The 27,116-nt window shown below is 45.0% G+C and overlaps 3 protein-coding genes across 6 annotated transcripts in view; 1 reads left to right on the top strand and 2 right to left on the bottom strand.

Annotated features, from left to right (window-relative positions):
- The window catches only part of dnai3 (dynein axonemal intermediate chain 3), a 38,036-nt gene extending 33,478 nt beyond the window's left edge, over positions 1 to 4,558 (bottom strand). The window contains exons 1-4 of the mRNA XM_056276766.1: positions 4,543 to 4,558; positions 1,869 to 2,053; positions 867 to 969; positions 773 to 780 (exon numbers count right to left, since the gene is read on the bottom strand). Coding sequence (XP_056132741.1) covers positions 773 to 780; positions 867 to 969; positions 1,869 to 2,053; positions 4,543 to 4,558 — 312 coding nt within the window. The remainder of the gene's footprint in view (positions 1 to 772; positions 781 to 866; positions 970 to 1,868; positions 2,054 to 4,542) is intronic.
- A 2,644-nt stretch (positions 4,559 to 7,202) lies between these two features.
- mcoln3b (mucolipin TRP cation channel 3b) lies at positions 7,203 to 15,811 on the top strand. 2 transcript variants are annotated; one of them, XM_056275661.1, is made up of 14 exons: positions 7,203 to 7,279; positions 8,187 to 8,410; positions 8,977 to 9,144; positions 9,611 to 9,764; positions 9,898 to 9,973; positions 10,158 to 10,254; positions 12,142 to 12,241; positions 12,439 to 12,551; positions 12,746 to 12,895; positions 13,520 to 13,621; positions 14,402 to 14,524; positions 14,834 to 15,040; positions 15,174 to 15,301; positions 15,630 to 15,811. In XM_056275661.1, exons 1-14 carry the CDS (start codon positions 7,273 to 7,275, stop codon positions 15,667 to 15,669), a joined length of 1,689 nt encoding a protein of 562 aa, XP_056131636.1. In that variant the 5' UTR covers positions 7,203 to 7,272; the 3' UTR covers positions 15,670 to 15,811. The 2 variants fall into 2 exon arrangements, with proteins under 2 accessions (XP_056131636.1, XP_056131635.1); XM_056275660.1 differs by having other exon boundaries at positions 15,171 to 15,301.
- Positions 15,812 to 15,996: 185 nt separating this feature from the next.
- LOC130108984 (G-protein-signaling modulator 2-like) overlaps positions 15,997 to 27,116 on the bottom strand; it is a 43,779-nt gene continuing 32,659 nt past the window's right edge. The window contains exon 15 of one of the 3 annotated variants that reach the window (XM_056275657.1): positions 15,997 to 16,995. In XM_056275657.1, the coding sequence (XP_056131632.1) occupies positions 16,828 to 16,995 (168 nt within the window). In that variant the 3' untranslated portion in view covers positions 15,997 to 16,827. The remainder of the gene's footprint in view (positions 16,996 to 27,116) is intronic. The other 2 variants (XM_056275656.1, XM_056275658.1) reach the window with 2 other exon arrangements.

Raw genomic sequence — 27,116 nt, 5'->3', positions numbered from 1 at the left:
GCATTGCGTTCATTCTCAAGGCAGTGTGGCTTATGAGACAAAATGAACATGACTGCAGTAGGACTTTTAAAACAACCTTTGTACAGCAGCTTAGATTTGGAAAAACACTACTACAGTAACTTGAACTGATGGCAACTGTCCATTTTTTGACTTGATTCCCATATCCTGTGACCTTTATACTGTCTACTAGCTAATGTTTCAGACCAATTTTTATTAAAGGCTGAGACATCAGGGGGCCCTGAAAGGAGATGAAGATGACATATTAGTCTCATTGAATTGGAATTTTTCTTGTAGTTGAAGAAACATGGAATTAACATTGTGGGATTATAAACCTGTTTTTTCCTTACCTCACCTGTAGCTCTGATTGCCTTAAGCCCATTTAAACATGTAAACACCAGTACCATCAACTATCATAAACAATGAAATGCACATTTCCCACAAAGGGTAAAATGTCTGCACCTCCTTGAAGCCTAGATTTTTTTTAACCTTGTTAAACTGAACCAAACATCACATTGGTTAGGCAATAACATTTTTAAATCAGATGACAAATTTGATCACTGTTTCAGGTATTTTCATTCAGCATAGTGACCTCCATTGTTGGAATTTGGACCCACAATTAAATTAATGTGAATAAGAATATAAACATAATACAGCATTTGGGCTTGCTGGTAATCCTTAAAAAGGTTTTTTTACAATTAGAATATATATCATAATATAAGTACGAGTACCCTTTTTCAAACCACAGAAAGTGAAAAGGCAATACTTGGAATACTACAGGGACTGTAAACGGGTACAAGAGGTGACATTGCATTCTCTGACATACTTTAACAAAACATTGTGTGGGGAACATTCATACTAGCTTACACTGAGGATTCTCTCCTTGGCCTCTGGTGTCAGAACCAGGTAGAAATTCTGTCCATAGGTGAAGTCCTTGTCAAATACCAACAGAATCTCTTCTTCTGGATAGTTCTATAAACCACAGACATAACTGGGTCAGAAAAATTTAACTGAATGAAAATGACATCTATCTATCTATCTATCTATCTATCTATCTATCTATCTATCTATCTATCTATCTATCTATCTATCTATCTATCTATCTATCTATCTATCTATCTTCAACCTGACGGTTCATCAGTCATGGTTCAAGATTTAAACATTCAATTCCAATGTACACTTAATCATCAATGACCCAACATTCTTGCGTCTCATTAATTTTATCTGTAGAATTTTAGATAAAATATTGTATTCTGTGCAAATATTTGTCCGTCTGTCTTTTAATCTAATTTTTTCCTCATTCTTTCATCCTCACTTTTCATGTATACAGATTTTTCCATAAATGATTCCTGAAAATACAATTGCGCCATGTTACAAGTAACACGATTTCTTTAAATAGCCAGGGAATTTGGCACTCTCTGTTATTGTGAGTGAGGTGGTAGATGAGGGTTTGGGAGAATGGAGGTTTAGATCTGTGAGTGCAAGAGTCTGCTGATTTTGCAGTGTTTGGGAATGCCGAAGAAAACAAATAACCACCCACATATCACCAAAGGCACTATGCTTTGCCATAGTTTTGATCTGGGGCTCAGCCAAAAGTTAAAATGTAGGACATTGAAACTTGTGAAAATTATGTCCACAAACTGATAAATCTATAATGTTCCTTCAGTTACTCGGCTGTCTTGATTGTTCTTCATCCCCCATCCTCCAGAACCACAGCCCCAGGCACTGTAAAGGATAGTGGTGGCTGAGTGCATAAACATAATGAAGATGGTATGTTTGTTCCCATAGCACTGAACATGGGGTTCTGTGCATCATCACAGTGGCTTGGGGGTATTGTCAAAGTGATCTATATGACAATGGATCAGGCTTACAAGCACAATTTGCTTCACAGGACTGAAATCGGACACTGCTGCCCTTGTCTTCATGTCTTGTACGATGTCGTCTTTTCTCAGCAGCTTGTAGGGGCTGTCCCCTGTGACGTCCTCATCAGCCCGGCAAACAAACATTTCCTGAGTGGCCGAGGTCAGGACCATGGGGAAGATCTCCTTGGTGATACCTTGGTGGAAGATAAAACAGGAAGTAGTGTTTTCTTTTCATCGCTCATAGCCAGTGTCCAGGGGAATAGACAAGACAGATAGGAGACAAAGGGCAAGATATCCATCCATCCATCCATCCATCCATTATCCAAACTGCTTATCCTGCTCTCAGGGTCGCAGGATACTGGGGCCTATTCCAGCAGTCACTGGGTGGCAGGTGGGGGACACACCCTGGACAGCACACACACATACACATTTACACCTAGGAACAATTTATTATGGCCGATTCACCTGACCTACATGTCTTTGGAATGTGGGAGGAAACCGGAGCACCCGGAGGAAACCCACGCAGACACGGGGAGAACAAGCAAACTCCACACAGAGGACGACCCGGGACGACCCCCAATGTTGGACTACCACAGGGCTCGAACCCAAGACCTTCTTGCTGTGAGGCAACCATGCTAACCACTGCGCTACTGTGCCAAAGGGCAAGATATCTAATAAAGAATTTGATTTGACAGTGAAAGTGTGCACTCTTTCATGTTAAACCGACAGAATGCTACAGCTCTTTGTTGTTTTTTTCTTGCTTTCAAGAAACACAGCTAACCCCCATTTTTGTGTATTTTCTTTTGATTTATAAGATAAGAAACAGATATGGTTTCAAACAGTGCACAAAATGTTACAGAATGGGCAGGGTTACTGACACAGCCTAAAAAGTGTTACTGATGTGTAGAACAGGAATCCTATCAGAAACGCATGATTGACAGACATACAGGTTCTACAGGAAGTTGAGAGGTTTACAAACATTTAGGAGGCAAATGATATATGATGCCCAGATAGCTTACATGATCTTATAAAGGGTTTCATACATGATATTTACAGGTATTGCCCCTGCTTTTCAGATCAAACATACCTGACCTCTGATCCTCCCCAGCCCTTACTACCTGTATGGGTGGACCACCCTGCAACAGCATATGCTTATGTCCAATCCCTGAGAATGACCCGAGCCTTATGCAATGTCCAAATAATAAAAGAGGGACACTGCTACTTTCTGTACAATTACATCCTCATTTAAGAGAAAGCTTACCATGAACCCAAGACATAAACCACCCAGCTCCCAAGATGCCTTGACCTCTGACCGGTTTTGTTGTATCATGACACCACAGTAGTGCAGCACCACAGAAGGCCTTTTCCTAATCAACAGTCTATGGCAATACTTTTCCACGTAAGTGCTGGCCTGGTGCAAGGCATGCTTTAGTAAACAAGGCTTTGTGTAATGATAGTTTTCATCCTGCTTGTGGTCTCGCTCTTCAAAGTCTTTCCACAAGGTTGCAGAGGGGGCGCTGAGAATGATGAAGTCTAGTTTAAGTAACCACTTCCCAACTGGGTGTGTCAAGCCTCTCTCTACTCAGTCCTCTGGGGCCTATTGCGAAGTCGTTATAGTGGAACCTTGCACTGTTCATTTCAAAGTAATGTGTCAGCTCCACCTCATTAGAAATATCTGCTTGAGCCATCGAAAGAGGATGATGCGCTATGATGCAGGTTATGAGTTGCTTTATTTTGGGTTAGGAATGTGTCCTAACCCAAAATAAAGCAACTCATAACCTGCATCGTAAAAGACAGTTGAGATGTGTCCTAAATTTAGTGGGGCCCATTTCTTCCCGTATACACCGCTCAAAACTAAGGCATCTGGATTCCTTACTGCAAGACATTGAAGTCCTATACCATGTCACAACATATCATAATATGGGCCATTACAGACTAGTTTATCTCATCAGTGCCAGTGGACCGGCTGCCCTTATCATGTAAATTTCCCGTAGAACATTTTCCTGGAAAAAAGGAAACTGTTCCAGTTGACACCTATGCATTTTTGCTATGATATAATCAATACGTTATCAACAGATGGGCCTGGAGGATGGCTAATAAAACATTTTATACACATGACATTGGCTGAATGTCACTATGAATTTATTTAATTTGTTTTGTTTTGTTTTAGTATATTGTTAGTTTTGTCATGTATGGTAATTGTTGTCTTTCCAGTCTAGTGACTACAGATGCAAATTAGTTTATAACTCTGGTGCAATTATTAATTGTGCGTAGTCCCTGTTAAATTATCAATGAATTAAAAACTCAATACCAGATGGCAATTTAAAGGTAAAAATGGAGATGCAATTTCTGTACTGGAATTAAAGACTGGACCCTACTTTAAGTCTTTTTACATATTCTAAATTCTATATTTGTTTGCGTTTTCCTAGGTTCATTCTATCTTACAGACAGCCAAAAGGACAGACTCAAGGTACACTGGAAATGTTGGTGACAAAGGAACCTTCCATACCTTTCTATAAAACCCTTAAGACCCTCACAAGAGCCAGTCACCTGACCTATAGGAAAATGATACACTCTTGGTCTGACCTGTATTCAACTAAAGGCATGTTTTCATGGCTGGCACATTGAAAATAAAAGACATCTTTATAATGAGAAATCGCAACTGAGTAGAGATATAGCTTACCTGTGGCCATGTGCATGTTTAAAGGCTATGAAACAGTACACCTAAACTCACATCAAAAGAATGCATATAGTATTTTTTTCTACCCTTTAAAGACTGCTATGACTGGGCTATGATGAGTATCATAAATCACCACTTAAGAGTAAAACAAAGGCTTTTTGTTGCAACCATGCCAAAGCAAATCAACAAACACATAATCATTAATATGATGGCCATTGCCTTTGAAAGAAATGAAACCAATTAAATAAAGGGATATAATTCAATTATATGTTGTATATTATTGTAATTGTATATTAATGATTATTTCATAAATTTGTATCTTATAACAACAGCAAAAGAAAAAAAATGTTGGTTATGAAATTGTGTAAGAATTATCAGAATTAGAAGAATAAAAAGAATATGAATTACCAAGAGCTGTTTTGTTGTTGTTGTTGTTGTTAACTTGTTATGCTACAGTTAAGCTACAAATCTGCAATAATCATTGATATATATCTGTCTTACTATGTAAAGTCACTGAGTTTTTCCTCAGTCACAGGTTATTTGACTTTGGTTTGATGGTGCTATTGTTTACCTGTGAGTAATTAAACCAATGCAAAAATATAGTAATGGGTAAGACCAATTTAATTCGGATTACTCGAGTTTCTTGAGAATAAGTGTAACATGTTTGTATCAGGTTAACAAAAGGTGTAGGAAAATTGGTAGGGTCCTGTCTGAAAAAATGAAAGACACATTTTTAGTATAAAAAAACTTAAGTAGTTACATCATTATCGGGCGTTTGCTTTATGTTGTTGAGTGATTGGAGCTCAGCAGAATCAGCACAGCAGTGGTATCAGTGGACAAGTGCACCATGATGTCTGCTGTAAAGAGGCCAGTGAATTGTGTCATGGCTTCTCTTAAATGGTCTGCTCCACAGGATAGTGGGCCAGGGTGCACACCATACCCTCTCCAGTCTCAAGTTCTGCTGTTAGATTTTTGTCAGCGCATTTTACTTTTTCTAGATTTTCCTGTCTCTGTATTGTAGATAGTCAAGTAGTCATCATCATAATGACGATGTTAGCAATTATATTGATACAGTGACTAGTAAACAATAATTCAATAAACATTGCTCTGTTTGCCCTGCGTGTGATAAAATGCCTGATGGAGCTAGCATGGAATTGTTTCTAAATGCGTGCCAGATATAAATAGTCTTACATGGCTGAATCACATAATAGTCAACACAATTCTTGGAACAAAATATACAAGCAGCATGAAACCTTGCCAGGTTTTCCTTCTCCATAATTTAGGGTGATTGATAGTAAAAAGGTATCCTAAATACAATGAATGCATATTATGTTCCATGGCCTTGCTACTTACCAGAGCCTTCATTGCTTTCAAAATGTGAAGGCGATTCATGTGTTTTATCTAAAAAGGAACAAAAAGAAAATTTAGCATATTATTTACAACGTATGGTCACTAGAACTCTTAAAACAGGTTAAATATGTATGACTATGTAGGTAAATGTTATGTTAGAATTCATATAGGCATGCTCACCTTTATCCTTTACCCTACTTCTAGCACCACTGGCTGTCCTCCTGGGTGGCTTGGGGGGCATGTCTGCTCATAAATAGCCAAATAACTGTTAAGGAGAATAGACAGTGGTTTATCTTAAATTCTCTGGACAAAACACAGTATTCTTTAATACTAGTTGTATGTAATGTTATGCACTATGCATTTCACTTTGTTTGAACCCTTTCTTTTCCACAAGACAAAATCACACAGGCATAAATAACATTATGACTGTACCGCACCCCATAGATAGATAGATAGATAGATAGATAGATAGATAGATAGATAGATAGATAGATAGATAGATAGATAGATAGATAGATAGATAGATAGATAGATAGATAGATAGATAGATAGATAGATAGATAGATAGATAGATAGACAGATAATTTGTCATGAGGAAAAAAAGGCAGTTGGTGTAAGCACCACAATAAAAGGTAACTACAAATAGACAGATGTATAACTCACTAAACACCAAGTCAGTTATTACACTCTAATACAGTTACACATATGAACCGAGACCTAATCAGACATTACATAGACATAAGGCTATGATCATCCATGCAGGTGGCGACATCTTGTGGTCTAGTCCACCATATAAATCTGTCTGAATTATTGTTTTGGAAACTGCAGTAATCTCATCGCTGTCTACGCAGTGATAGCTATTCGTGGTCTGCAGGCTTTATAGAAACGTCTCATTTCTTCATTTCTACGCAAACGTTAAACCTCGTCAGGAAGGCAACCTAACGTAACCCGTAAGCTAACTTGAGCTAGCCGCTAAGCGAGGATAACAAATGCAAGATATCTTAGCCAGACATGAAAAATCACTTGTAAATGGTGTTGTTTCTCGATTAACGGTACCTTAAATCCCGGTGGTAATCTTGTTTGAAAACAACAACAAAAAAAGACGAGAAAATGATTCTTACACGATCTATAAAACGTTATCTCAGATATGAAACTGGCTCGACTTTGGGCAACAGGACGGTTGCTAATAGCAACAAAGGCCGAGGCGGGGTTAAGTAAACATTGAGTGGCAGATTCGACAGCCAATCACATTTCCCCAGTAAGGTCTACCTGCGCTCCTCCGGTGTTGTTCGAGGATATCGACGTGATGCCGTGTAAAGTTGGCGAGCCTGCAGAGTGAAGTAGAGCCCCCAAAAGACGGACGGCGTCCCGGACACAAAACAGATGTCAGGTGGGGGCAATTAGTTAATCAACTTGCAATATAATCGTCACGTTAATCAACAGATGTTGTGAGTTACTTACTGTCCAGCTTTTCACTAGCTGTTTTTACTGTTATCACACACAGTCATATGTATTTCATGTAGTTTATCGGAATGGTAGAAAATGATCAGCTCTCGGGACATAAGATGGTGTTTATTATTCAGCAATGCTCAGGCTGTGTTTCAGGTAAGCGCACCTGACATAGCTGTTCCGAGAATCAAGCCTTCTTTTATTAGTGGTGCAATCCAACGCCTTCGTTCGCTGTTGCGGCAGTTTGTCCGTTTTTGTTTTGTTTTTTGGGGGGGGTCCCTCCGGGGGGGTGTCCCTCCCCCCGTAGACTACTGTAACTGGTTATTTTCTAGCCCGGTGCGGGATTCGATACGAGGTGTACTGCACCATAAGGCGACATCACTAACCGCTCGACTAAAGGGTCAGACTCGTTAGCTAGGGGCTAACGTGTCTTATTAGTAGTTTACACTACCAAGGAAGTGAAATGAGAAACACGTTCAATACATTTGAGGTGGCAGCCTTTATTTTCTTCAAGCCAGTCCATGTCAGCTGAAGGGGAAATCCGGGTGACACGATAGAAACGATTCTGTTCAGCTTTTTACTGCATGCCTTACGCTTTGCCTTTCTGTGTTTTTAAGATGGAGATTCTCAAACCTTGTGTCAAGAGCCACAGTTCAACTTTTCATTTTTCTTAGAGTACCAATGCCATGGGAGACAATTAGGCCATGTAAATTGACAACAGTTGTGAGCCACAAATTTTTGATGATTCTCATCCCTAAATGCCATTATCTGGATTTTTTTTCTTATTATTATTTGCCAGTCCTAAACCACGCTTGGTTTCAAATTTGCCCATATGTGTTCACTTTTAGACAGTGAGGAGTCTAGTGATGTGTACTCTGTGTATGAGACAAATGGACAGCCTTCTTGGGCCGAACACCAGCAGAAGCACCAGCAGGACCTGGGTAACGTAGAGAACCTCAGAAGGAAGATCAAGTACTACTTCATGAACCCCTGTGAGAAGTACCATGCCCGAGGTCGAAAGCCGTGGAAACTCGTGCTTCAGCTCATCAAAATTGCCATTATTACTATTCAGGTAGTGGACCTGGATATGACCAGGATGATTACACTGGTCTACAAAAATATAGTTTTTTTTTCTTGCATGGACTTTTGAAACTGTTTTTGGCTAATTTTGGGCTGCTGAATCCAAATCTGAGCTCAGGTTTGCTCTATCACATCAAGTTTTTTGCTATCTGTATGCTCCTTATTCCGGATTTTACAAAAGTTGACCATCTAGTCTGGCAATCTTGGTGGGGATAAAAATGACCCCTATTCATTTCCTAAGTAATTTCATGCTAGGCTGAGTGTTTATTTATTCATTGTAATCATTTTTGCATCTATCGATCTTCTAATGCAACAGTGTTTTTTTAACTTCGAGTGTAAAATTGCTGTTTTCTCAAAAATAATGATTTTTCATAGCTCAAAAACCTGATGTGATAGGCAAAAAATAATGCCAGACTTGGATTCAGCACCCAAACGTTAGCTAGAATCCGTTGAAAAACCCCATGCAAGAAAAATTGTGTTGACCAGTGTTATATTAGCTTAAGTAAATAAAATGGTTATTGTGATGTCTACTGGCTGATCTGTTCTCTCTCATTCCAGTTGGTCTCTTTTGGACTGAGCAACCAGATGGTTGTCATGTTCAAGGAGGAAAATCTGATGACATTTAAGCACCTCTTCCTGAAAGATTATGTTGATGGAGGTATGGACACGTACGCGCTCTACAGACAGGGAGATGTCTATGACCATATCAACTACATTGTAGAGCAGGTAAATGAAGAGCAGCATTTGTTGTCCTTTTATTGCAAGGGGAAAAAAAGTTTTTAGTGGAGTCACAAGATGTTTTGTGTGGCAGGCAATATAGAAAACGTTATAGTCTCTGTAAATCATTGTAATTGGGTCACGTCTGTGCGCCGGGCCCTCGAGCTGACAAAATTCTGCCATTTCATTGGACTTTGTCATTGCTACTGTATCTCTACTATAAAGCTGTGGCTGTCAATTCTTGTTGGCAAACTAAATGTGTTTCTTACTGTGTGGCTATCATCAATACTCACCAGTTTCTATGCCTCATCTCAACTTGTTATAGCCCTTTTCTAACGGTACTCTCCAATATGTGCAATTGTTAGCGTTGCACTTAGATAGCTAGTCATGTTTTTAAAAAGCTTTGACTACATAACACACCAACTGGGAGGTTTACCGACAAACTGAGTGAGAGGTTTCAACTACTCATTTTTAGTACGGACTTCTACGCAACATCACAGTAGGCAACCATGCTTATGACAGAAATGGCGGTACGTACTCCCCGATGTCAGTTTGTCAAGAGTACTACAGGAATGGTACCATCTACCCGGGAAACGAGACCTTTGAAATTGACGCTGAGGTGGAAACTGGTAGGCTGCTGACCTACTGAATAAATATATATCTTTATCACCTAGAGAAATTGATTAAACCAGTTAACTTTATTGGAGCATTTTACAATTGCATTGTCGCAACCTTCTCTCTCTCTCTCTTTTCTCCTCCTAGATTGCCTTGAGATTTACCCGATGTACCCCCTGGCATTGAGCGAAGACCTTCATGGTTTTAAACTACATTTTAAAACGTTAGTAAATGCTGTTCAGGCACGATCCTTGTTTTTGTTTCAAGGCTTGTGTGTGTGTGTGTGTGTGTGTGTGTGTGTGTGTGTGTGTATATATATATATATATATTGATTCGGGAACATCCCTAATGTTACGCTGTTGTACAGCTGAAAGAATTCCTGTCAAAATGTCTGCTGTATCTTCCAGGTTACTTCGCGTGAAGTTCATGTTTGTTCTCAAGGCTATAAACCTACAGACGGTGAGGCATCGAGAGCTGCCTGATTGTTATGACTTCAAAGTCCTGGTATGTCCCTTGACTCGTCTGTTGTATCTGGGCATGAAACATACCACAGGATCACAAGGGTTTCATTTCCGTTTTTCAGTGACTTGACCCATCCATCCATTATCCGAACCACTTATCCTGCTCTCAGGGTCGAGGGGATGCTGGAGCCTATCCCAGCAGTCATTGGGCGGCAGGCGGGGAGACACCCTAGACATGACCCAATTAAATAAATGGGCTGCATTTATATAGCGCTTTTCTAGTCTACCGACCACTCAAAACGCTTGACAGTGTATGCCTCACATTCACCCATTCACACACCATTCGTACACTGACGGTGTATGAAAATTATTGGTGTATGTACATTTTTTTTTTTAATTCAGAATTTAGTTCAATTGGCAGCACGATGGCCCAGCGGTTAGCACTGTTGCCTCACTGCAAGAAGGTCCTGGGTTCGAACCCCAGGCCATTCCAGGTCCTTTCTGTGTGGAGTTTGCATGTTACATTACATTAGTCATTTAGCTGACACTTTTCTCCAAAGCAGCTTACAGTAATATACATAGGAAATCAGGAAAACTACTAGTCATCAGAGGTCATAAGTGCATCTTCTCTCTAAACAAGCATCTAAGTGCAAAACCAGTTCTAAAGTAAAAGCGCAAGAAAGAGATTTTTTTTTTAAATGAGTAAATACAATAAGTGCTAAGAGCAAGTAACAGGGTAGTGGTTCTTGAAGAGGTGAGTTTTCAACCTGCGCCGAAAGATGGGCAACAACTCCGCTGTCCTGACATCAGTGGGGAGTTCTTTCCACCACTGTGGGACTAGGACAGAAAAGAGCCGTGACCGGGTCGATCAGCAGCAAGGGCCTCTGAGCAACGGGGCAACCAGGCGTCCCGAGGCAGCAGAGCAAAGTGGTCGGGCGGGGGTGTAGGGCTTGACCATGGCCTGGAGATAGGAAGGAGCTGTTCCTTTCACTGCCCTGTAGGCTAGCACCAAAGTCTTAAACTGGATGCGAGCAGCTACTGGGAGCCAGTGTAGGGACATGAGAAGGGGAGTTGTGTGGGAGAACTTCGGGCGGTTGAACACCAGACGAGCTGCAGCTTTCTGAACAAGCTCCAGAGGTCTGATGGCCGACGCCAGGGCGCCAGCAAGGAGGGAGTTGCTGTAGTCCAGCGGGGAGATGAGCAGAGCCTGGATGAGCACCTGTGCTGTCTCGTTGCTGAGGAATGGGTGAATCCTCTTGATGTTATAGAGGAGAAATCTGCGGGAGTGAGCAACTGATGCAATGTTTGCAGCAAATGACACTTGGTCGTCCACGATCACACCCAGATTCCTCGCAGTCCGAGTTGGCATCACCACGGTGTTGTCAATGGTGATGGCCAGGTCTCGGTGCGGGCAACCTTTCCCCGGGTAGAACATCAGCTCTGTCTTGTCCCATGTTCTCCCCGTATTTGCGTGGGTTTCCTCTGGGTGCTCCAGTTTCCTCCCACCATCAAAAAGACATGCATGTTAGGGTAACTACTCCTGTCTGTGCCCCTGACCAAGGCAATGGAAAGAAGAACTGGAGTTGGTTCCTGAGCCCAGTGCTCCTGTACAATAGAATGGGTTAAATGCAGAGAACAAATTCGTTGTAAGAATACAATGTCGAATAAAGTGGCTTTGTCTCCATGCCTGCCGCCCAATGACTGCTGGAATAGGCTCCAGCATCCCCGCGACTCTGAGAGCAGGATAAGCGGTTCAGATAAAGGATGGATTTCATTCATTGATATGCCCAACATCTCATGAGGCTAAGTTACCTTTGCTATGTATTGAGGAAGGCTAAGCTTCAGGGTTAGATTAGTTATCAGGGTTGGGTGCAGCTATATGGTTCTGCTGATGGAATGTAACCCTGTTGAATCCTACTCTGGTTGACAGATCACTTTCGACAACCAAGCTCACAGCGGCAGGGTGAAGGTTAACTTGGACAACGATGTCGAGATCAATGAATGCAGAGACTGGAAAGTAACTGGAGCATGTAGGTCCAAGCTAACAGCAAGATATACACAGGATTTTACAGTTTTTCTTTTTAGACAAGTGTTAAGCATTGTTTTAGTTGTTTTGAAAGTCTCTCAGAACATTTTCGCTTGATATTTGTGTTTTCATGTAGGGAAACAGAGCTCCAACTGTATTTTCAAAGATGTCTCACGTGGTTCCTTAATTTTGCTTTCCCAGCGGCTAGAAACGTGTACTTCCCACTACTATTTGACTGCCTCATCATCATAACATGCATCACATCCCTTGCCCTCTGCACTCGCTCAGTGCTCAATGGGATGCAGCTGCAATTTGTAAGTACATGTGAACTGGTAGAGTTGCATATTCCCATCCAATGTGTATACTCTCCAAAAGTAATGAGGGATGAGACCCAAGGTTTAATAAAATTTTGCCTTTTTTGGATGCCGTCTCTGCTCATGACCCCTAAAATTGACCTCTGTCTTGTACTGATTTGATACATACCCTTCTGTTTTTGTCTCTTCAATAGGAGTACATACTGTACTGCAATAACCACTCCGGTAAAGAGGTTTCATTGTCAGACAAGTTGGACTTTCTCAATGGCTGGTATATCCTGATCATTGTCAGTGACACACTGACCATCATCGGCTCGATCCTCAAAATAGAGATCCAGACAAAGGTGACAGGAATTTGCTTCTCAGGGCTGAGGCTGGTTACAAGATGCCAATCAAAATAAAGTGCAAATTACAATGCTTGTTACTTTTGTTGAGGACTGCATTCAGTAGTATTAGGAAAATTGTTTAATTAGTTTTGGAGGTGTGGTGCAGTGGTTAGCATGGTTGCCTCACAGCAAGAAGGTCCTGGGTTTGAGCCCTGGGGTAGTCTAACCTTGGTGGGCCGTCCCGAGTCGTCCTCTGTGTGGAGTTTGCGTGTTCTCCCCTTGACTGCGTGGGTTTCCTCCGGGTGCTCCAGTTTCCTCCCACAGTCCAAAGACATGTAGGTCAGGTGAATCGGCCGTACTAAGTTATCCCTAGGTGTGTGTGTGTGTGTGTGTGCACGCGTGCGCACATGTTAGGCAGGGGCCCTGTGATGGCCTGGCGGTCTGTCCAGGGTGTCTCCCTGCCTGCCGCCCAATGACTGCTGGAATACGCTCCAGCATCCTCGTGACCCTAAGAGCAGGATAAGTGGTTCAGATGGATGGAGGGATAGTTTTGGAGGTATATGATATGGGGTTGGGATGCTGACTGGGGTCCTGCAGTCACATAATTGATATGTTGAACAAACTACACACACTTTCTTGTAGGCCCTAACAAGCTACGATGTGTGCAGCATCTTCCTTGGCTCGGGCACTATGTTCGTCTGGATCGGTGTTATCCGCTACATGGGATATTTCAAGAAATACAACGTAAGGCTGACTCATTTTTCCTTTGTATCTGTAAAGGCACTCGTTAATTTAAAGTGGCAGGTAATTTTGCAGTTGTGTGTGCCAGCTCTATTCTGACCCAAAGACTACACTAATGGGTTCCCAATCTTTGGATCCCTTGATTATGGGATATCGGTCAGCGTGACGATTGGCTGGAATGAATCCCTGTTACCCATGGCATGCAATGGCACGATTGTTTGCAACTTGTACACAGGATATACTGTTTACTACTTATGACATTATTGCTGTTACTGACATGATCATAATGTTTAGCGTAGAGATTACATGTGATGTTACATTCAAGAACAACTGATGTTGGGTTTAAAAAAAAATTGACACGGCAAAACATCAGTACAGTTCAATTCTGGAATAATTTCATGCTTATGGGCTAGGATAGCTCCACCACTATCTGTACTTGGCAAAACTAAATTAAGCTGAAGACTAGAGAATTAAAGACTTGTGGAGTCACCAAGAAGTAACATCTGGAGCAGTGGGTAGAGGTTAGGGGCCAGTTTTCTAGGGGCTAAATATAGATTTTTCATATTGAAGAAACTGGAATACTTTTGGAACCATAAATATCAGTCATTTACATGGCTCTATGGAGTTCTGTTAGTGAACTCCTGATTCTCCCATTTTAATGTCAGTTTGCCCTGTATTCAGATGAGGGTTCACGTTCAAGTAAGTATGTCATGTTACGGTGAGTATTTTCCCGTTCATACTGCAGTTAACTTTTTACAATGTTTTCCCCTGGGCTTTTTCCAGATTCTCATCCTGACACTAAGGGCAGCTTTTCCAAATGTCATCCGATTTGTCTGCTGTGCTGGAATTATCTACCTGAGCTACTGCTTCTGCGGCTGGATCGTCCTCGGCCCATACCATAAAAAGGCAAGGGATGTTTAGAGAATGCACCGGGAACAAATCCCATAATAACCGGGAACAAGTCACAAATCTTTCAGTGTGACTCATTTCACTGTTACAAGACTAATTTGGGGGGGATAATTAGCTTTTGTGATGCATTCTTCGTGACACCTAAAATGTGACCATAAGGTAAAATTACATATTTGGGTAATTCGTAGAGGAACACAAGAGTCTCAGGAGCCTCAAGGGTCAAAAGAAGCCTGAGAACCTGGGGGGGGGGGGGGATAATGGTTGCTGCCCTGACCCAACTTTTTCCTTCTCTTTCACCAATTTTAGTTCCGGACCCTTAACACCGTGTCGGAGTGTCTGTTCTCGCTGATAAATGGAGACGACATGTTTCCCACCTTCAGCAACATGCAGCAGAAGAGTCAGTTGGTGTGGATCTTCAGCAGAGTCTACCTCTACACCTTCGTTTCGCTCTTCATCTACATGATTCTCAGCCTCTTCATCACCCTCATTACCAACACCTATGACACCATCAAGGTGAATGAAGGAAAATTCTCACTGCAATAACAATGAGTTACCTCCGTTTTAAATCTAATGTTGGGTTTGCTGGCATCAGCATAACGTAATATGGTTACCGTTTGTGAGATCATGTATAATGATGTTCTAGCAGCAGCAACAGAGTGAAAACCCCACATCAGAGCTGCAAAGGTTCCTTTTGGAGTGCAAAGATCTGCCAAACTCTGGGGTGTACAGAATCAAAGAGAAGCCCAGCTGCTTCCTAAACTGCTGCATGTCTCGGTAAGGTCAAAAGTCATATGTAACGCTGTCCAACCCCGAGATTGAAGTTAAGAGCAGTGTCTTTTCTGTGATTATTGGTTTGCTTTAGTCATGTTGGAATCCAGATTAAGTTTTGGGGTCACCTCTCCTTTGCTTTCAGCCAAAGAAGATGGATTAAATGCAGATAATGAATTTCATTGTATACATGTACAGTGATAGTTTCTTCTTCAACTTATGTCATTGCTTTTAAAGGCCCAGTTGTGTACCCTCAGCAAACGGAGCATAGTGTTGAATCATTTAATCTGGACAGACTCCTGTAATGGAAACAAAACTTGTTTGTTCTTTTTAGATGCAACGGCCATCGAGACAGGCTGATCTCAGAGACATAGTGTGTCTTGCTGCTGATATGAAGACATCTGAATACGAGAAGAAGAGAGGCTTATGGGATTTCGTGTGCTCACTCTCAAAGCTACGTGATTTGCACTTAAATATATAGTCTGTCTGTCGGGGGAAGCTCTGGTCATGGCAGCTGTTCTTGCTCCCCGAGTATTGCAGTGGTCTAAATCAATTACTGACAAGTATTGGACAGCGTGAGGTCCTACTGCGAGTTGCTTGAAGAATTTGGTTCTATTTTCAAATGTACAAATTAAATATTGATAAAAGATTTAATATTAAAATTCTTTATAACAAACAAGAGGAAATCCCTTAATGTACTGTAACGTGCAGATGATGAATGATAAGTTGTACAGAGGAGATAGTTGCTGTTTAATGTTTTATTTCTCCAGGGTCAGGAGAAATGTCAAGCACAGGAGGAACAAACTTTTTTTTTACATGTTAAATCTGTCTTTTTAAAAAACCGTACCTTTTTTGGGAAAAGGAAATCTGAGTTCATATTTTACACAAAATTCATAAAGATGAAATTAGTTCATTGCACAATTAATACATAATTACTGAGAATACGCCACCAGCGAAAATAGAAAATGAACACTTCAAGGTCCTCAATGTAAAAAATAAAAACTGGTTCAACTAAGTCTTGTATTTGGTGGTGGTTGTGGAGAGGGCAAAAATCATTTTCTCCAGAGGTGGAATTGCTGTCATTTGCCCTTGTTGACTGCATGGACATGTAAGGTAAATAAAACTCAAGGTGTGCCACTCTTCAAACTGCAAGTAACAGTTTGAACAGGCCATGTGACCGAGCGCACATGACCTAGGTGGCTAATAGTGCTCTGGGGTATGACTCATGCAAGTACCTTGTGCCAGATTTTAACGGGAAACTGAGGTATGCCTCATCAAACCCGATGAGCATTCACAAGCCTGTATGAATCCTGAGATCAGAGCAGCTTCATCAAAGCTGGAAAGAAACGTCCCTTAGTGGTGCCCTAAAAGTAACCAGTAGGGGGCGACTTGGGGCAAAACGGACGAGTGGCCCACTGGAGAGCTTTGCATTGTCCAGAGTTTGCTGGATGGTGGGTTTCTTGTCTCAAATACCAAGAAACGCATCACATGCACCCAAAGGTTCTTGTGGCCTCCCTAGTTTCCAGTCCTGGTCATACAGGTTTGGACTGAGTGCAACCAGCCGGCAGCAGGACTCTCTGCTCTTCCATCCTGTTGGCCTGGGAGCGCAGAATGAGGCTGACAAAATCCTCATCCGGGACTGTGGATCCCTTAGTAGGAGAAGGGGGAGCCGCGCATCTCTGGTCATCCAACCTGGAGCCCTGAAAAGAAAGGAGAGGAGGTCTTTACATCTGATGTTTCGAATATTACTTGAGCAGACAATGGGCCTCCTTCACCAATATCTTCCCAAGTTTGTGCTTAAAGGTCCGGAGAAAAGTCTACGTCAGATTCATGACTTCAACACCGGAATCGTTTGCACCTGTCTTCTTATAACGATGAATCCCGTCGTTCTTGTAAATTGAAAGCACGTGCCAGTTGATCCCAATTGACCTTTCGCAAAGTACCACCCCAGAACGGTGCTTGTCCAATCCTACCTTAGCAACGGTCCGTCAAGCTTTCAAACACACAGCAAAATGCTGAAACGGTGTGCCTATGGGATCTGCAAATCGGATACTAGATATCTGAAAAGTTTGGAGGGGGTGTAATTTTCTTTCCCTTCCCGAAACCCAGAACGCAAGAAGCGCAATTTCGGCAATAGATTTGGCAGTATAGCAGACCCCATGGCCAGCTTAATCCATATCTGCTCCAAGCTAAGCTTGCTACTGTGACCCACATCTATATAACGAAAGACATTCACCTAAGAGGACGGTGTACCTTTAAGGGAAGAGGCGAGGGGTCAGAATGCACTTCCGCTTCCGGTTGACAGTTCAGTGTCGTTGTCGAATGTATGACATGCTAAATTGGAGCTAGTAAACTACCTCGACTACGTCTACTCTCACGTCTCCTGTCTCGTTGTTTTCTAACTCCACATTGGTGACCCCGACGTGATCGAACTACTAATACGAGTATGTCTGACAACGAAGACGCCGGTGCTAACAACATGGCTATTGCTAACGCTAGCATTTATGCCGCTACTGTGAAGCTACCCGACTTTTGGCAGCATAATCCACGGCCGTGGTTTCAACATGTAGAAGCCCAGTTCCAGCTGAGAGGGATAACGCAGGATGCAACGCAGTACTTCCACGTAGTGGCGGCGTTAGACGCATCGACAACGGCGCGAGCAATGACACTGTTGGAAGCTCCGCCAGCTGCTGGCAAGTACGATGCTATAAAGACATTCCTCCTGAAACTATTTGAACTGTCGGAGCTGGAGAAGGCAGACCGTTTACTGTCCCTGAATGGCCTCGGCGACGGCAAACCGTCTGAGTTAATGGAAAAAATGCTGTCTGTGCTGGGATCGGCTGATCCGGCCTTTCTTTTCACACACATTTTTCTGAGGCAGCTCCCCGCACCTGTACGCACAGCACTGGCCAGTTCTCCTCTCGCCGCCTCCAAGGACTACCGTTCTCTGGCTGCTGAAACAGACAGGGTTTTCCTGGCCAACCGGCAACAGTTTGTGCATGCCCTGTGTAACCAGGTTAAAATTAATGTTTTTATTTTATTTTGTTTGAGTATGAAATATCACCAAATCCTGTCTGTGTGCTGTTATGTGTTTACTACATTTTATTTTATGTCATTATTTACTTTTATGTATGTTTTCCAACGACCGTCATATACGTGTACTGTCGCTTTAAGAGAGAGGTCTTGTGGGTACACGGAAGAGGGAACGCGGGAGAGGCCATTTTTGTTTTGTGGGAGGAGTCTCAAGCAGCAATCGAGCCGAGCCACGCGTGTTTCTTACCGTGGGACAGTTTTGCGGGTTGAGGAGAACGTAACCTTGAGTATCCCTGTAAGAAGATACTGCAAGCTGTGGGATAAAATACTTGTTTATCCTTTCTTACATCGGAGTCCCGTGGACGGTTTCTCCTTCTAACGCACACGAGTGGAGTCCGGGCAGTGGTTGAACTTCGACCCTCACGTCCGTAAGAAACACCGCTCCCGCTGGAGGACTGGACGGTTGTCGAAGGGTTTGAAACCAAAATAAATGGCAAGGTGAGCCAAATAGAGTCCTGTGTGTCCCCCCTCCTTCCTTGATTATGATGATGATGATGATGATGAGAGACTGAGGGCCCCCCATAACACCTGGGACCCCACCGAAAATAGAACACAACGCAGAGCTGATGATGGAAGTGACGGGCGTGCAGCAGGCTGACCAGCAGAGAACAGCATAGGACTGCCCCCGTTACATTGGTGCCGTGACCCTCCTGGATCCTGAGAGCGACATCAGTTGCTCGCCGCGGGAGGCTGCTGTCGTCATCAAGCCCCAGACGTCCTCAGGTATTTCTATAGACTGTACACTCATGTTACAGTGGACTGGAGTTGAGCTGTGTGGACACTGAACAGTCATAGCTGTGGTTACCATGGACTGGGCTTGTGAACAGGACATTTGTATATACTGAAGAAAAACACACGAAAAAAAAAAAAGGAAAAAAAGGTTAATGTTGATGTGATTGAAGGACTCGTGTGAATAATCTATTGATCTAAACTACTGGATATGTGCATATGTGATTAATCTATTGGTGAATTTGTTGATTGTGTGTGATTGTTTCAATCTCTTAGTGATTTCTAGATTCAATTATTTAAATGAATTGAGCTTTTCACTTTTTTATTTTATTTTTTATTTTATCTGAGTGTTAGAGGTAGGAACATGGCAGAGGGTGGTTCGTACGTAGGTGGGGGTAACATTGCTGATCAGGATCTTTTGGATCGCCAGTGTGCTATGGAGAGGGGGTACCAGTTAGATGTGGGTGGGGGTTTACGGCTAGGTGTAGGTAGGAGTTTCGGGCAGCTCTTAGAGGGCGGGGAACCAGACACCAGAGCACCAGGACCTAGAGACCCGACCACATTTGGCACTCCTCAGTTCACCTCCACACGCTACGTAGAATGGGCCAGGCCAGTTATCAGCGAAGGGGCTGTGCTGGGTAACAGCGAGCAGCCAGTGGGTGAGTTAGCCATGCTCATTACTCGGTTAGCAGAGAAGATAGGAGAGTCAATCACTGCTAAGCTGCAGGAAACACAAATGCTTAGAAACACACACACAGACAGTGCTAGGTCTGCTGAACAGTGTTCGGAGACAGTGCCTAGTGTTAGAGTAGTAATGCAGACAGATGCTAGGGAGCCTCCTATTTTCAGGGGCGATAGCTCTGATAAGTTTACAGTTCATGAGTGGGAGAGCCTTATGACTTTGTATTTGAGGAAGCGAGCCATTCCAGTTAGTGAGCAGTCACATGAGATTCTAGCTAAGCTTATGGGGAAAGCAGGGGACGTGGTGAGGATAAAGCTGCGCAACACATCTGTCGACCACATAGCGAACCCCCACATTATTTTTGATGTACTGAAGCAACACTTTAGTGACTTCACATACTCGAGCATGCCCCTGGCGGACTTTTACAGTACGCTGCCCAAGCCAGGTGAGGACGCTATGGAGTATTGGATTAGGCTTAATAAGACAGTGGAGGTGGCTGACGAATGCTTGAAGTGGCAGGGCCGTAGTATTGAAGAGCCAAGCCACGAGGTAAGCATGATGTTTATCAAACACTGTCCAGATCAGTCTCTTGCCAATGTTTTTAAGTTCAAGTCCGCAGGGAAATGGTCTGCTAGCGAGATCCAGGAGAGGCTTGATGAGCACATGCTGGAGAGGAAGTCCCGTGTTGCTGCAGGTGGACAACGTGAAGCAGGCGCGGTAGAGCGTAGGTTCCATTCACAGGTTCATGTCCCTGTAGTCGACATGGCTCCTGACTTGAACACGACCGTGCCGGTGGTGCTATCTCCCGTCCCGGCTCATGCGTCATCTCCTATACCATTTTGTGCAAGGTCTCCTACACCGTCTCCTGCACCTGTCTCTGGCGGTGATGATTATATGAGGAGTTTGGTGAGCTTGCTAGACCGTTTGGTCAAAATGCAGACTCAGGTTCCAGTTAGCGCTGCAGTCCGGACACCGACGCAGACTCAACCGCCAGCTAGCGCCGCAGGGCAGGTGTCAGACGCACCGCAGAGGTTGTGCAGGGTTTGTAAGTCTCCGGATCACTCCACATTTTCCCACTGCAGCCGGGAGAACCGATGTATAAACTGTTTGTCTCCTGGTCATTGGAAGAGGGACTGTCCTCACCCTCAGCCGCCCAACCAGCTCCGTTCTCAGCCTGGTGGAAGAGCTGGTCGTCAGTCTCGTCCGTTAAACTACTAAACCCACACCTAGAGAGGGATGGTGTGGGTAATGTAGATGTATCCCTCACTGATGTCTCCGACCTGGCTCACTTGTATGAAGACAAGTGTGCCAAAGCACCTCAGGGTTCGCGTATGGTCATTCAGGCGACACAGAGGATTCAGGCTTTCAGTGACTTGTTCTATGCTCCTGTTCTTATCAACCAGAGTGTGCAGCTTAATGGCATGTTGGATACTGGCTCTATGTCATGCAGTATCAGTGAAAATGCAGTAGAGAAGCTCCGCTCTGGGGGTGTTTTACCTGAGAAGCAGCAGCCTGAAGAGAACATTGTCTTGATTGGCTGCGGTGGTCTGGAGACTAGGCCTGATGGTTTTTATGACCTCAACATGCAGCTTTATGGTGTTTCCTTTGTCATACCCACTCTGGTCGTGCCCGGTCAGCATGATGATCTGATAGTCGGCACAAACGTCATTAAACATGTGGCCCATGTACTCAAGAGTGGTACTGAGTACTGGGACATCGCGTCCAGACAGGAACATCCGTCTAGTCCTGACGTTGAACAGTTCTTGTCCATGTTCACGAATGTAGAGCGCTGGAGGGGTGGTGCAGTTCCTGAGAAGATAGGTACTGTTAAGCTCACCCAGGCCGTGACACTCTTACCGAGGCACGAGCACTTAGTCTGGGGCAGACCTCCTGCTAAGGTGCCTATGTCAGCTGGAAGCACTGTTGTTGTGGAGCCGACAGACTCCAAGGCCATGCCACGCAGTGTCCTCGTAGGTCGACTTGTCACACCGCTCTGGGGTGATAGGTGGGTACCCATGACTATTGTCAATCCATCTGACAAAGCCATCACACTGAAAAGGAACTGCAAGTTGGCTGATGTGTTTCCATGCTTGGCGATTGAGGACTTTAATGTTTTCCAGGGACTGCAATCAGTTGCAGGGAGGCATGAGTCCAACGCCACAGATAGTGCCTGTCCCCCTGTCCAGCCGGCTAGGAGTTTGTCAGAGCTCGGACTCAGTGACATTGACCTCAGCTCCTGTCAGGTTAGTGAGGCATGCAAGTCCCAGCTCACTCAGCTGCTCACCGAGTACCATGACATCTTCTCCAGGGACTCTCTGGACTGTGGCGAGGTCACAGGATACACACATCGCATCCATCTGGTGGATGAGCGCCCCTTTCGCTTGCCCTACAGGAGGGTTCCCCCAGCCCACTATCAGAAGTTGAGACAGGTTCTCACTGATATGGAGGAGAAAGGGATTATCCGGAAGTCCTCGAGCGCATACGCTTCACCGCTGGTTATGGTATGGAAGAAGGATGGCGGGCTTCGGATCTGCACTGATTTCAGATGGCTGAATGCTCGGACCTTGAAAGACGCTCATCCCTTGCCACACCAGTCGGACTGTCTTGCCGCGCTGGGTGGTAACTGCCTCTTTAGTACGATGGACCTCACCTCTGGCTTCTTCAACATCCCAATGCATGAAGATGACAAGAAGTACACTGCTTTCACGACTCCCCTTGGGTTGCATGAATACAATCGCATGCCACAGGGCCTTTGTAATAGCCCTGCAGCCTTCATGAGAATGATGATTGGGATCTTTGGGGATCTGAACTTCACGAAGCTTTTGTGCTATCTTGATGATCTTCTTGTCTTCGCGCCGTCAGAGGTTGAGGCTCTGTCGAGGCTCCGCACTGTGTTTCAGAGGTTGAGGGAGAACAACTTGAAACTGGCTCCGAAGAAGTGTCATCTGCTGCAGAAGCGGGTGCGGTTTTTGGGCCACGTGGTTGATGGCGGAGGTGTGTCTGTCGATCCCTCCAAAGTAGAGGTAATCTCCAACATGACAGTGCAGGATCTCATGGAAGGTGATGGGTGCACGCCTTCTGTTCGTAGGATCAAATCTTTCCTTGGTATGGTATTTTACTACCAGCATTTCCTCCCGAACTGCTCCTCCGTGGCTAAGCCCCTGTTCGCCCTTACAGCTGGACAAAAGAGGAGGGGGAGGTCGGCTAAGGATAAGAAGCCCCATGGCAGCTTCCGTAAGCTTACCTCCGCAGACTGGACGGTGGAATGTGGGGAAGCATTTGATCTGTTGAAGACGATGTTACTGGAGTGTGTGGTGCTTGCCCATCCAGACTTTGAGGTGCCTTTCATTTTGTCGGTCGACGCGTCTTTGGACGGACTCGGCGCGGTGCTGTCTCAAGTGCCCCGAGGAGAGTCCAAGGCCAGACCTGTTGGTTTTGCAAGCAAGTCCCTCAGTGCCTCACAGCGGAAGTATCCAGCTCATAGACTGGAGTTCATGGCGCTGAAGTGGAGTGTTTGTGAAAAGTTCAGCCACTGGCTGAAGGGTCAAAGCTTCACCGTTTGGACAGATAATAATCCGCTGACTTATCTCCTAACGAAGCCGAAGCTTGACGCGTGTGAGATCCGCTGGGTGTCTAAGTTGGCGTCTTACACCTTCGATCTCAAACACCTGCCAGGGAAGAAAAACGTGGTGGCGGATGCATTGAGTCGCGACCCTTTTTCCAAGCCCGTCAGTCAGAGGCTACTTAGGGAGCCCTACCCGGCCCTTGTTCAGGAAGCCGACGGGGTTGAGGGGGACTCTGTGCAGGATGTTTTCAGACTCAGTTGCCAGTCCCAAACACTGAGTAGTGCGCGATCTGGGTTTGCTTGTGATGCAGCTGAGGTCAGGGCTTTTTGTCAAGCCAAATGTGACTGGCCTGATGCATCAGTATTCACAGCACTCAGTTTGGTCCAGCACGTTCAGCATCTGTCGGGTGGTCAGGATACACTGCCAATGTTATCCACCGAGGAGCTCAGGTTGAGTCAGGAGCAGGACCCCTGCATCTCCAAGGTGTTGCCCTTTGTCGCTGTTCGGAAGCGGCCATCGAGGCGTGAGAGGCATGGTGCTGACCAGAAGGTCCTCAGGCTGCTGAAACAGTGGGAGAAGTTGGAAGTCAATGATGGTGTCTTGTACAGGGTGACAAAGGACCCAGTGTCCAAGCAGAGGAGGTCTCAGTATGTTTTACCTCTGAGTCTGAAAGACAAGGCACTGTCTGGCATCCACGATCACGCTGGTCATCAGGGCCAGGACCGTACTCTCTCTCTTGCAAGGCAGCGTTTTTATTGGCCTGACATGGAGAGGGATATCAGAGCATATGTCAGATGCTGTCGGAGATGTGTGTTTGGGAAGACCCCAGAGCCAGCTGCTTGCGCGCCCCTGGAGAGCATTAAAACCTCCGCACCGATGCAGCTTGTGTGTATGGATTTCTGGTCCGCTGAGGACAGTAAGCAGCGGTCGGTCGATGTCCTAGTGGTTACTGACCACTTCACTAAGCTTGCTCATGCATTCCCCTGCGCCAATCAGACAGCGAAGCAGGTCGCCAAGAAACTCTGGGATCATGTATTCTGTGTTTACGGGTTTCCGGAGAGAATACATTCTGACCAGGGCACAAACTTTGAGAGCAACCTGATTGCAGAGCTTCTCAGGTTGGCGGGTGTAGCGAAGTCCCACACGACGGCCTACCATCCTATGGGTAATGGCGGGACAGAGCGGTTTAATCGCACGATGGGGAATATGCTCCGTTCCCTTCCGCTTCAGCAGAAGCAACAGTGGCCTCAGCAGATCCATTCTCTCACGCTCGCGTACAATGCCACTGTTCACGAGACCACGGGTTACGCGCCTTTCTTCCTGATGTATGGGCGTGTCCCAAGACTGCCGGTGGATGTTATGTTCAGGCAGGTTTTGCATGACCCTCACGTTGTTGATTATGACTCTTATGCTCAGTCTCTGCTTTCCTGTCTAAGGAGTGCAATGGAGATCGCTCAGAAGCACTCCACGGCTGAGCAGCAGCATCAGGCGCGACAGTACAACAGACATGCCAAGGGCACTGTCCTGTCTGTCGGGGATCGTGTTTTGGTTGCGAACCAGAGTGAGCGAGGGAAGAGAAAGTTGGCGGACAAATGGGAGAACGGAGTGTACACGGTTGTCGGTGTCAACCCCAATATCCACGTCTACAAGATTCAGGATGCAGAGGGGCACACCAGGGTGGTGCACAGGAACCGTTTGTTGGAGGTCAACTTCTTGCCCCTCCCTGAGTTAGATCAGGGTGAGGAGTCCAGTACAACCAGTCAGTTGCTTGACTGCGCAGGGTCCAATGAGGAGGACAGTGCAGATGGCCTGACGGTCTCAGGGGATGCAGTGGGGCTAGCAGTCTCATCACTTGGAGACTCACCTAGATCTGAGTGGGCAGAAGCGGAAGAGTTCATTCCGTCTAGTCTGGTAGTCAGTCCTGTGGGGGCCACTGCTCAGTCTCCACCCAACACACACGCACCACACAACACACATGCACCACACATAGAGGCATCACACTCACTCGATGTAGGTGTTATATCTCACACTGATTCGCACACAGGGGCACCACCCTCACTCGATACAGATGTTGCAGCTCGCACTGTCTCACGCACACAAGCAGAGAGCGATGGTCGGGTTAGGACACGCACAGGGAGGGTGGTGAGGTCAGTGAACAGGTTAATAGAATCTATGGCTCAGATGCCATTTCTACGGAGTGTGAGGGTTTGAACTTTGATGGAGGTTGGAGTCATTCAAACTAGTTTAATGTGAGTTATTAGGTGTCTATCAGACAGGGTTGTTTTGGGCCAAGTGCATGGTGTGGCGTATCAGGCGTCACATTGATCTAGGGGAATACTGAGACTTGATCAACCTCATTATTTTCTGAACCTCGTAACCGAGGTAGCTCCTAAGTTGACTGGAGGACTAGGTCCTTCTTTTCACTTGTGCCAGTAGTCAGTGATGGGCTTTTCCTTTCCTCTTTCTCTTTTTATCCTGCTGTCAGGATGTTGGTGAATTTCAGGAGGGGTGAATGTAACCAGGTTAAAATTAATGTTTTTATTTTATTTTGTTTGAGTATGAAATATCACCAAATCCTGTTTGTGTGCTTTTATTTGTGTTTACTACATTTTATTTTATGTCATTATTTACTTTTATGTATGTTTTCCAACGACCGTCATATACGTGTACTGTCGCTTTAAGAGAGAGGTCTTGTGGGTACACGGAAGAGGGAACGCGGGAGAGGCCATTTTTGTTTTGTGGGAGGAGTCTCAAGCAGCAATCGAGCCGAGCCACGCGTGTTTCTTACCGTGGGACAGTTTTGCGGGTTGAGGAGAACGTAACCTTGAGTATCCCTGTAAGAAGATACTGCAAGCTGTGGGATAAAATACTTGTTTATCCTTTCTTACATCGGAGTCCCGTGGACGGTTTCTCCTTCTAACGCACACGAGTGGAGTCCGGGCAGTGGTTGAACTTCGACCCTCACGTCCGTAAGAAACACCGCTCCCGCTGGAGGACTGGACGGTTGTCGAAGGGTTTGAAACCAAAATAAATGGCAAGGTGAGCCAAATAGAGTCCTGTGTGTCCCCCCTCCTTCCTTGATTATGATGATGATGATGATGATGAGAGACTGAGGGCCCCCCATAACACCTGGGACCCCACCGAAAATAGAACACAACGCAGAGCTGATGATGGAAGTGACGGGCGTGCAGCAGGCTGACCAGCAGAGAACAGCATGGGACTGCCCCCGTTACACCTGCTACCCCACAAGACCGCCCCACCACCACCTGTGTACGACTATATGGACACCGCGGCTGCGGTGACAGCCCGCCGCCAACCTGACGACGGGCTCTGTTATTACCATGCCAGGTTTGGGGCAAAAGCAAAACAGTGTCGCAAACCCTGCAGTTACAGGGTTCAGGGAAACGCCAAGGCCGGCGCTCGTTAACGGCTATGGGCGCCGGCCGTGACTGCAAGCTGTTGTTCATCAGAGACTCCTTGTCGGGCCAGCGGCTGCTGTTTGACTCTGGCGCTCAACGCAGCATACTACCAGCACAAGCTGTGGACACAATGACCGACAGTCACGGCCCCCAGATGGACGCCGCCAACGGCACGTCCATTCGGACGTACGGTATCAGACATGTGGACGTGTGTTTTGGCGGCCGACGTTTCGGCTGGGACTTTGTGATGGCTGCTGTATCCACCCCGCTCCTAGGTGCGGATTTCCTCTGTGCTTTCAACCTGCTGGTGGATGTTAAAAACTGTCGCGTGA

The sequence above is a fragment of the Lampris incognitus genome, chromosome 3 (assembly GCF_029633865.1).
Source record: "Lampris incognitus isolate fLamInc1 chromosome 3, fLamInc1.hap2, whole genome shotgun sequence".
NCBI lineage: Eukaryota > Metazoa > Chordata > Actinopteri > Lampriformes > Lampridae > Lampris > Lampris incognitus.
This window is presented reverse-complemented; position numbering and strand designations above follow the sequence as displayed.

Excerpts from the sequence above, each read along its gene's own strand:
- mcoln3b (XM_056275660.1), top strand. Across the intron at positions 8,411-8,976 it reads TTGCCATTATTACTATTCAG|TTGGTCTCTTTTGGACTGAG; the intron begins GTAGTGGACCTG and ends CTCTCATTCCAG. Across the intron at positions 14,525-14,833 it reads TCGGCCCATACCATAAAAAG|TTCCGGACCCTTAACACCGT; the intron begins GCAAGGGATGTT and ends CACCAATTTTAG.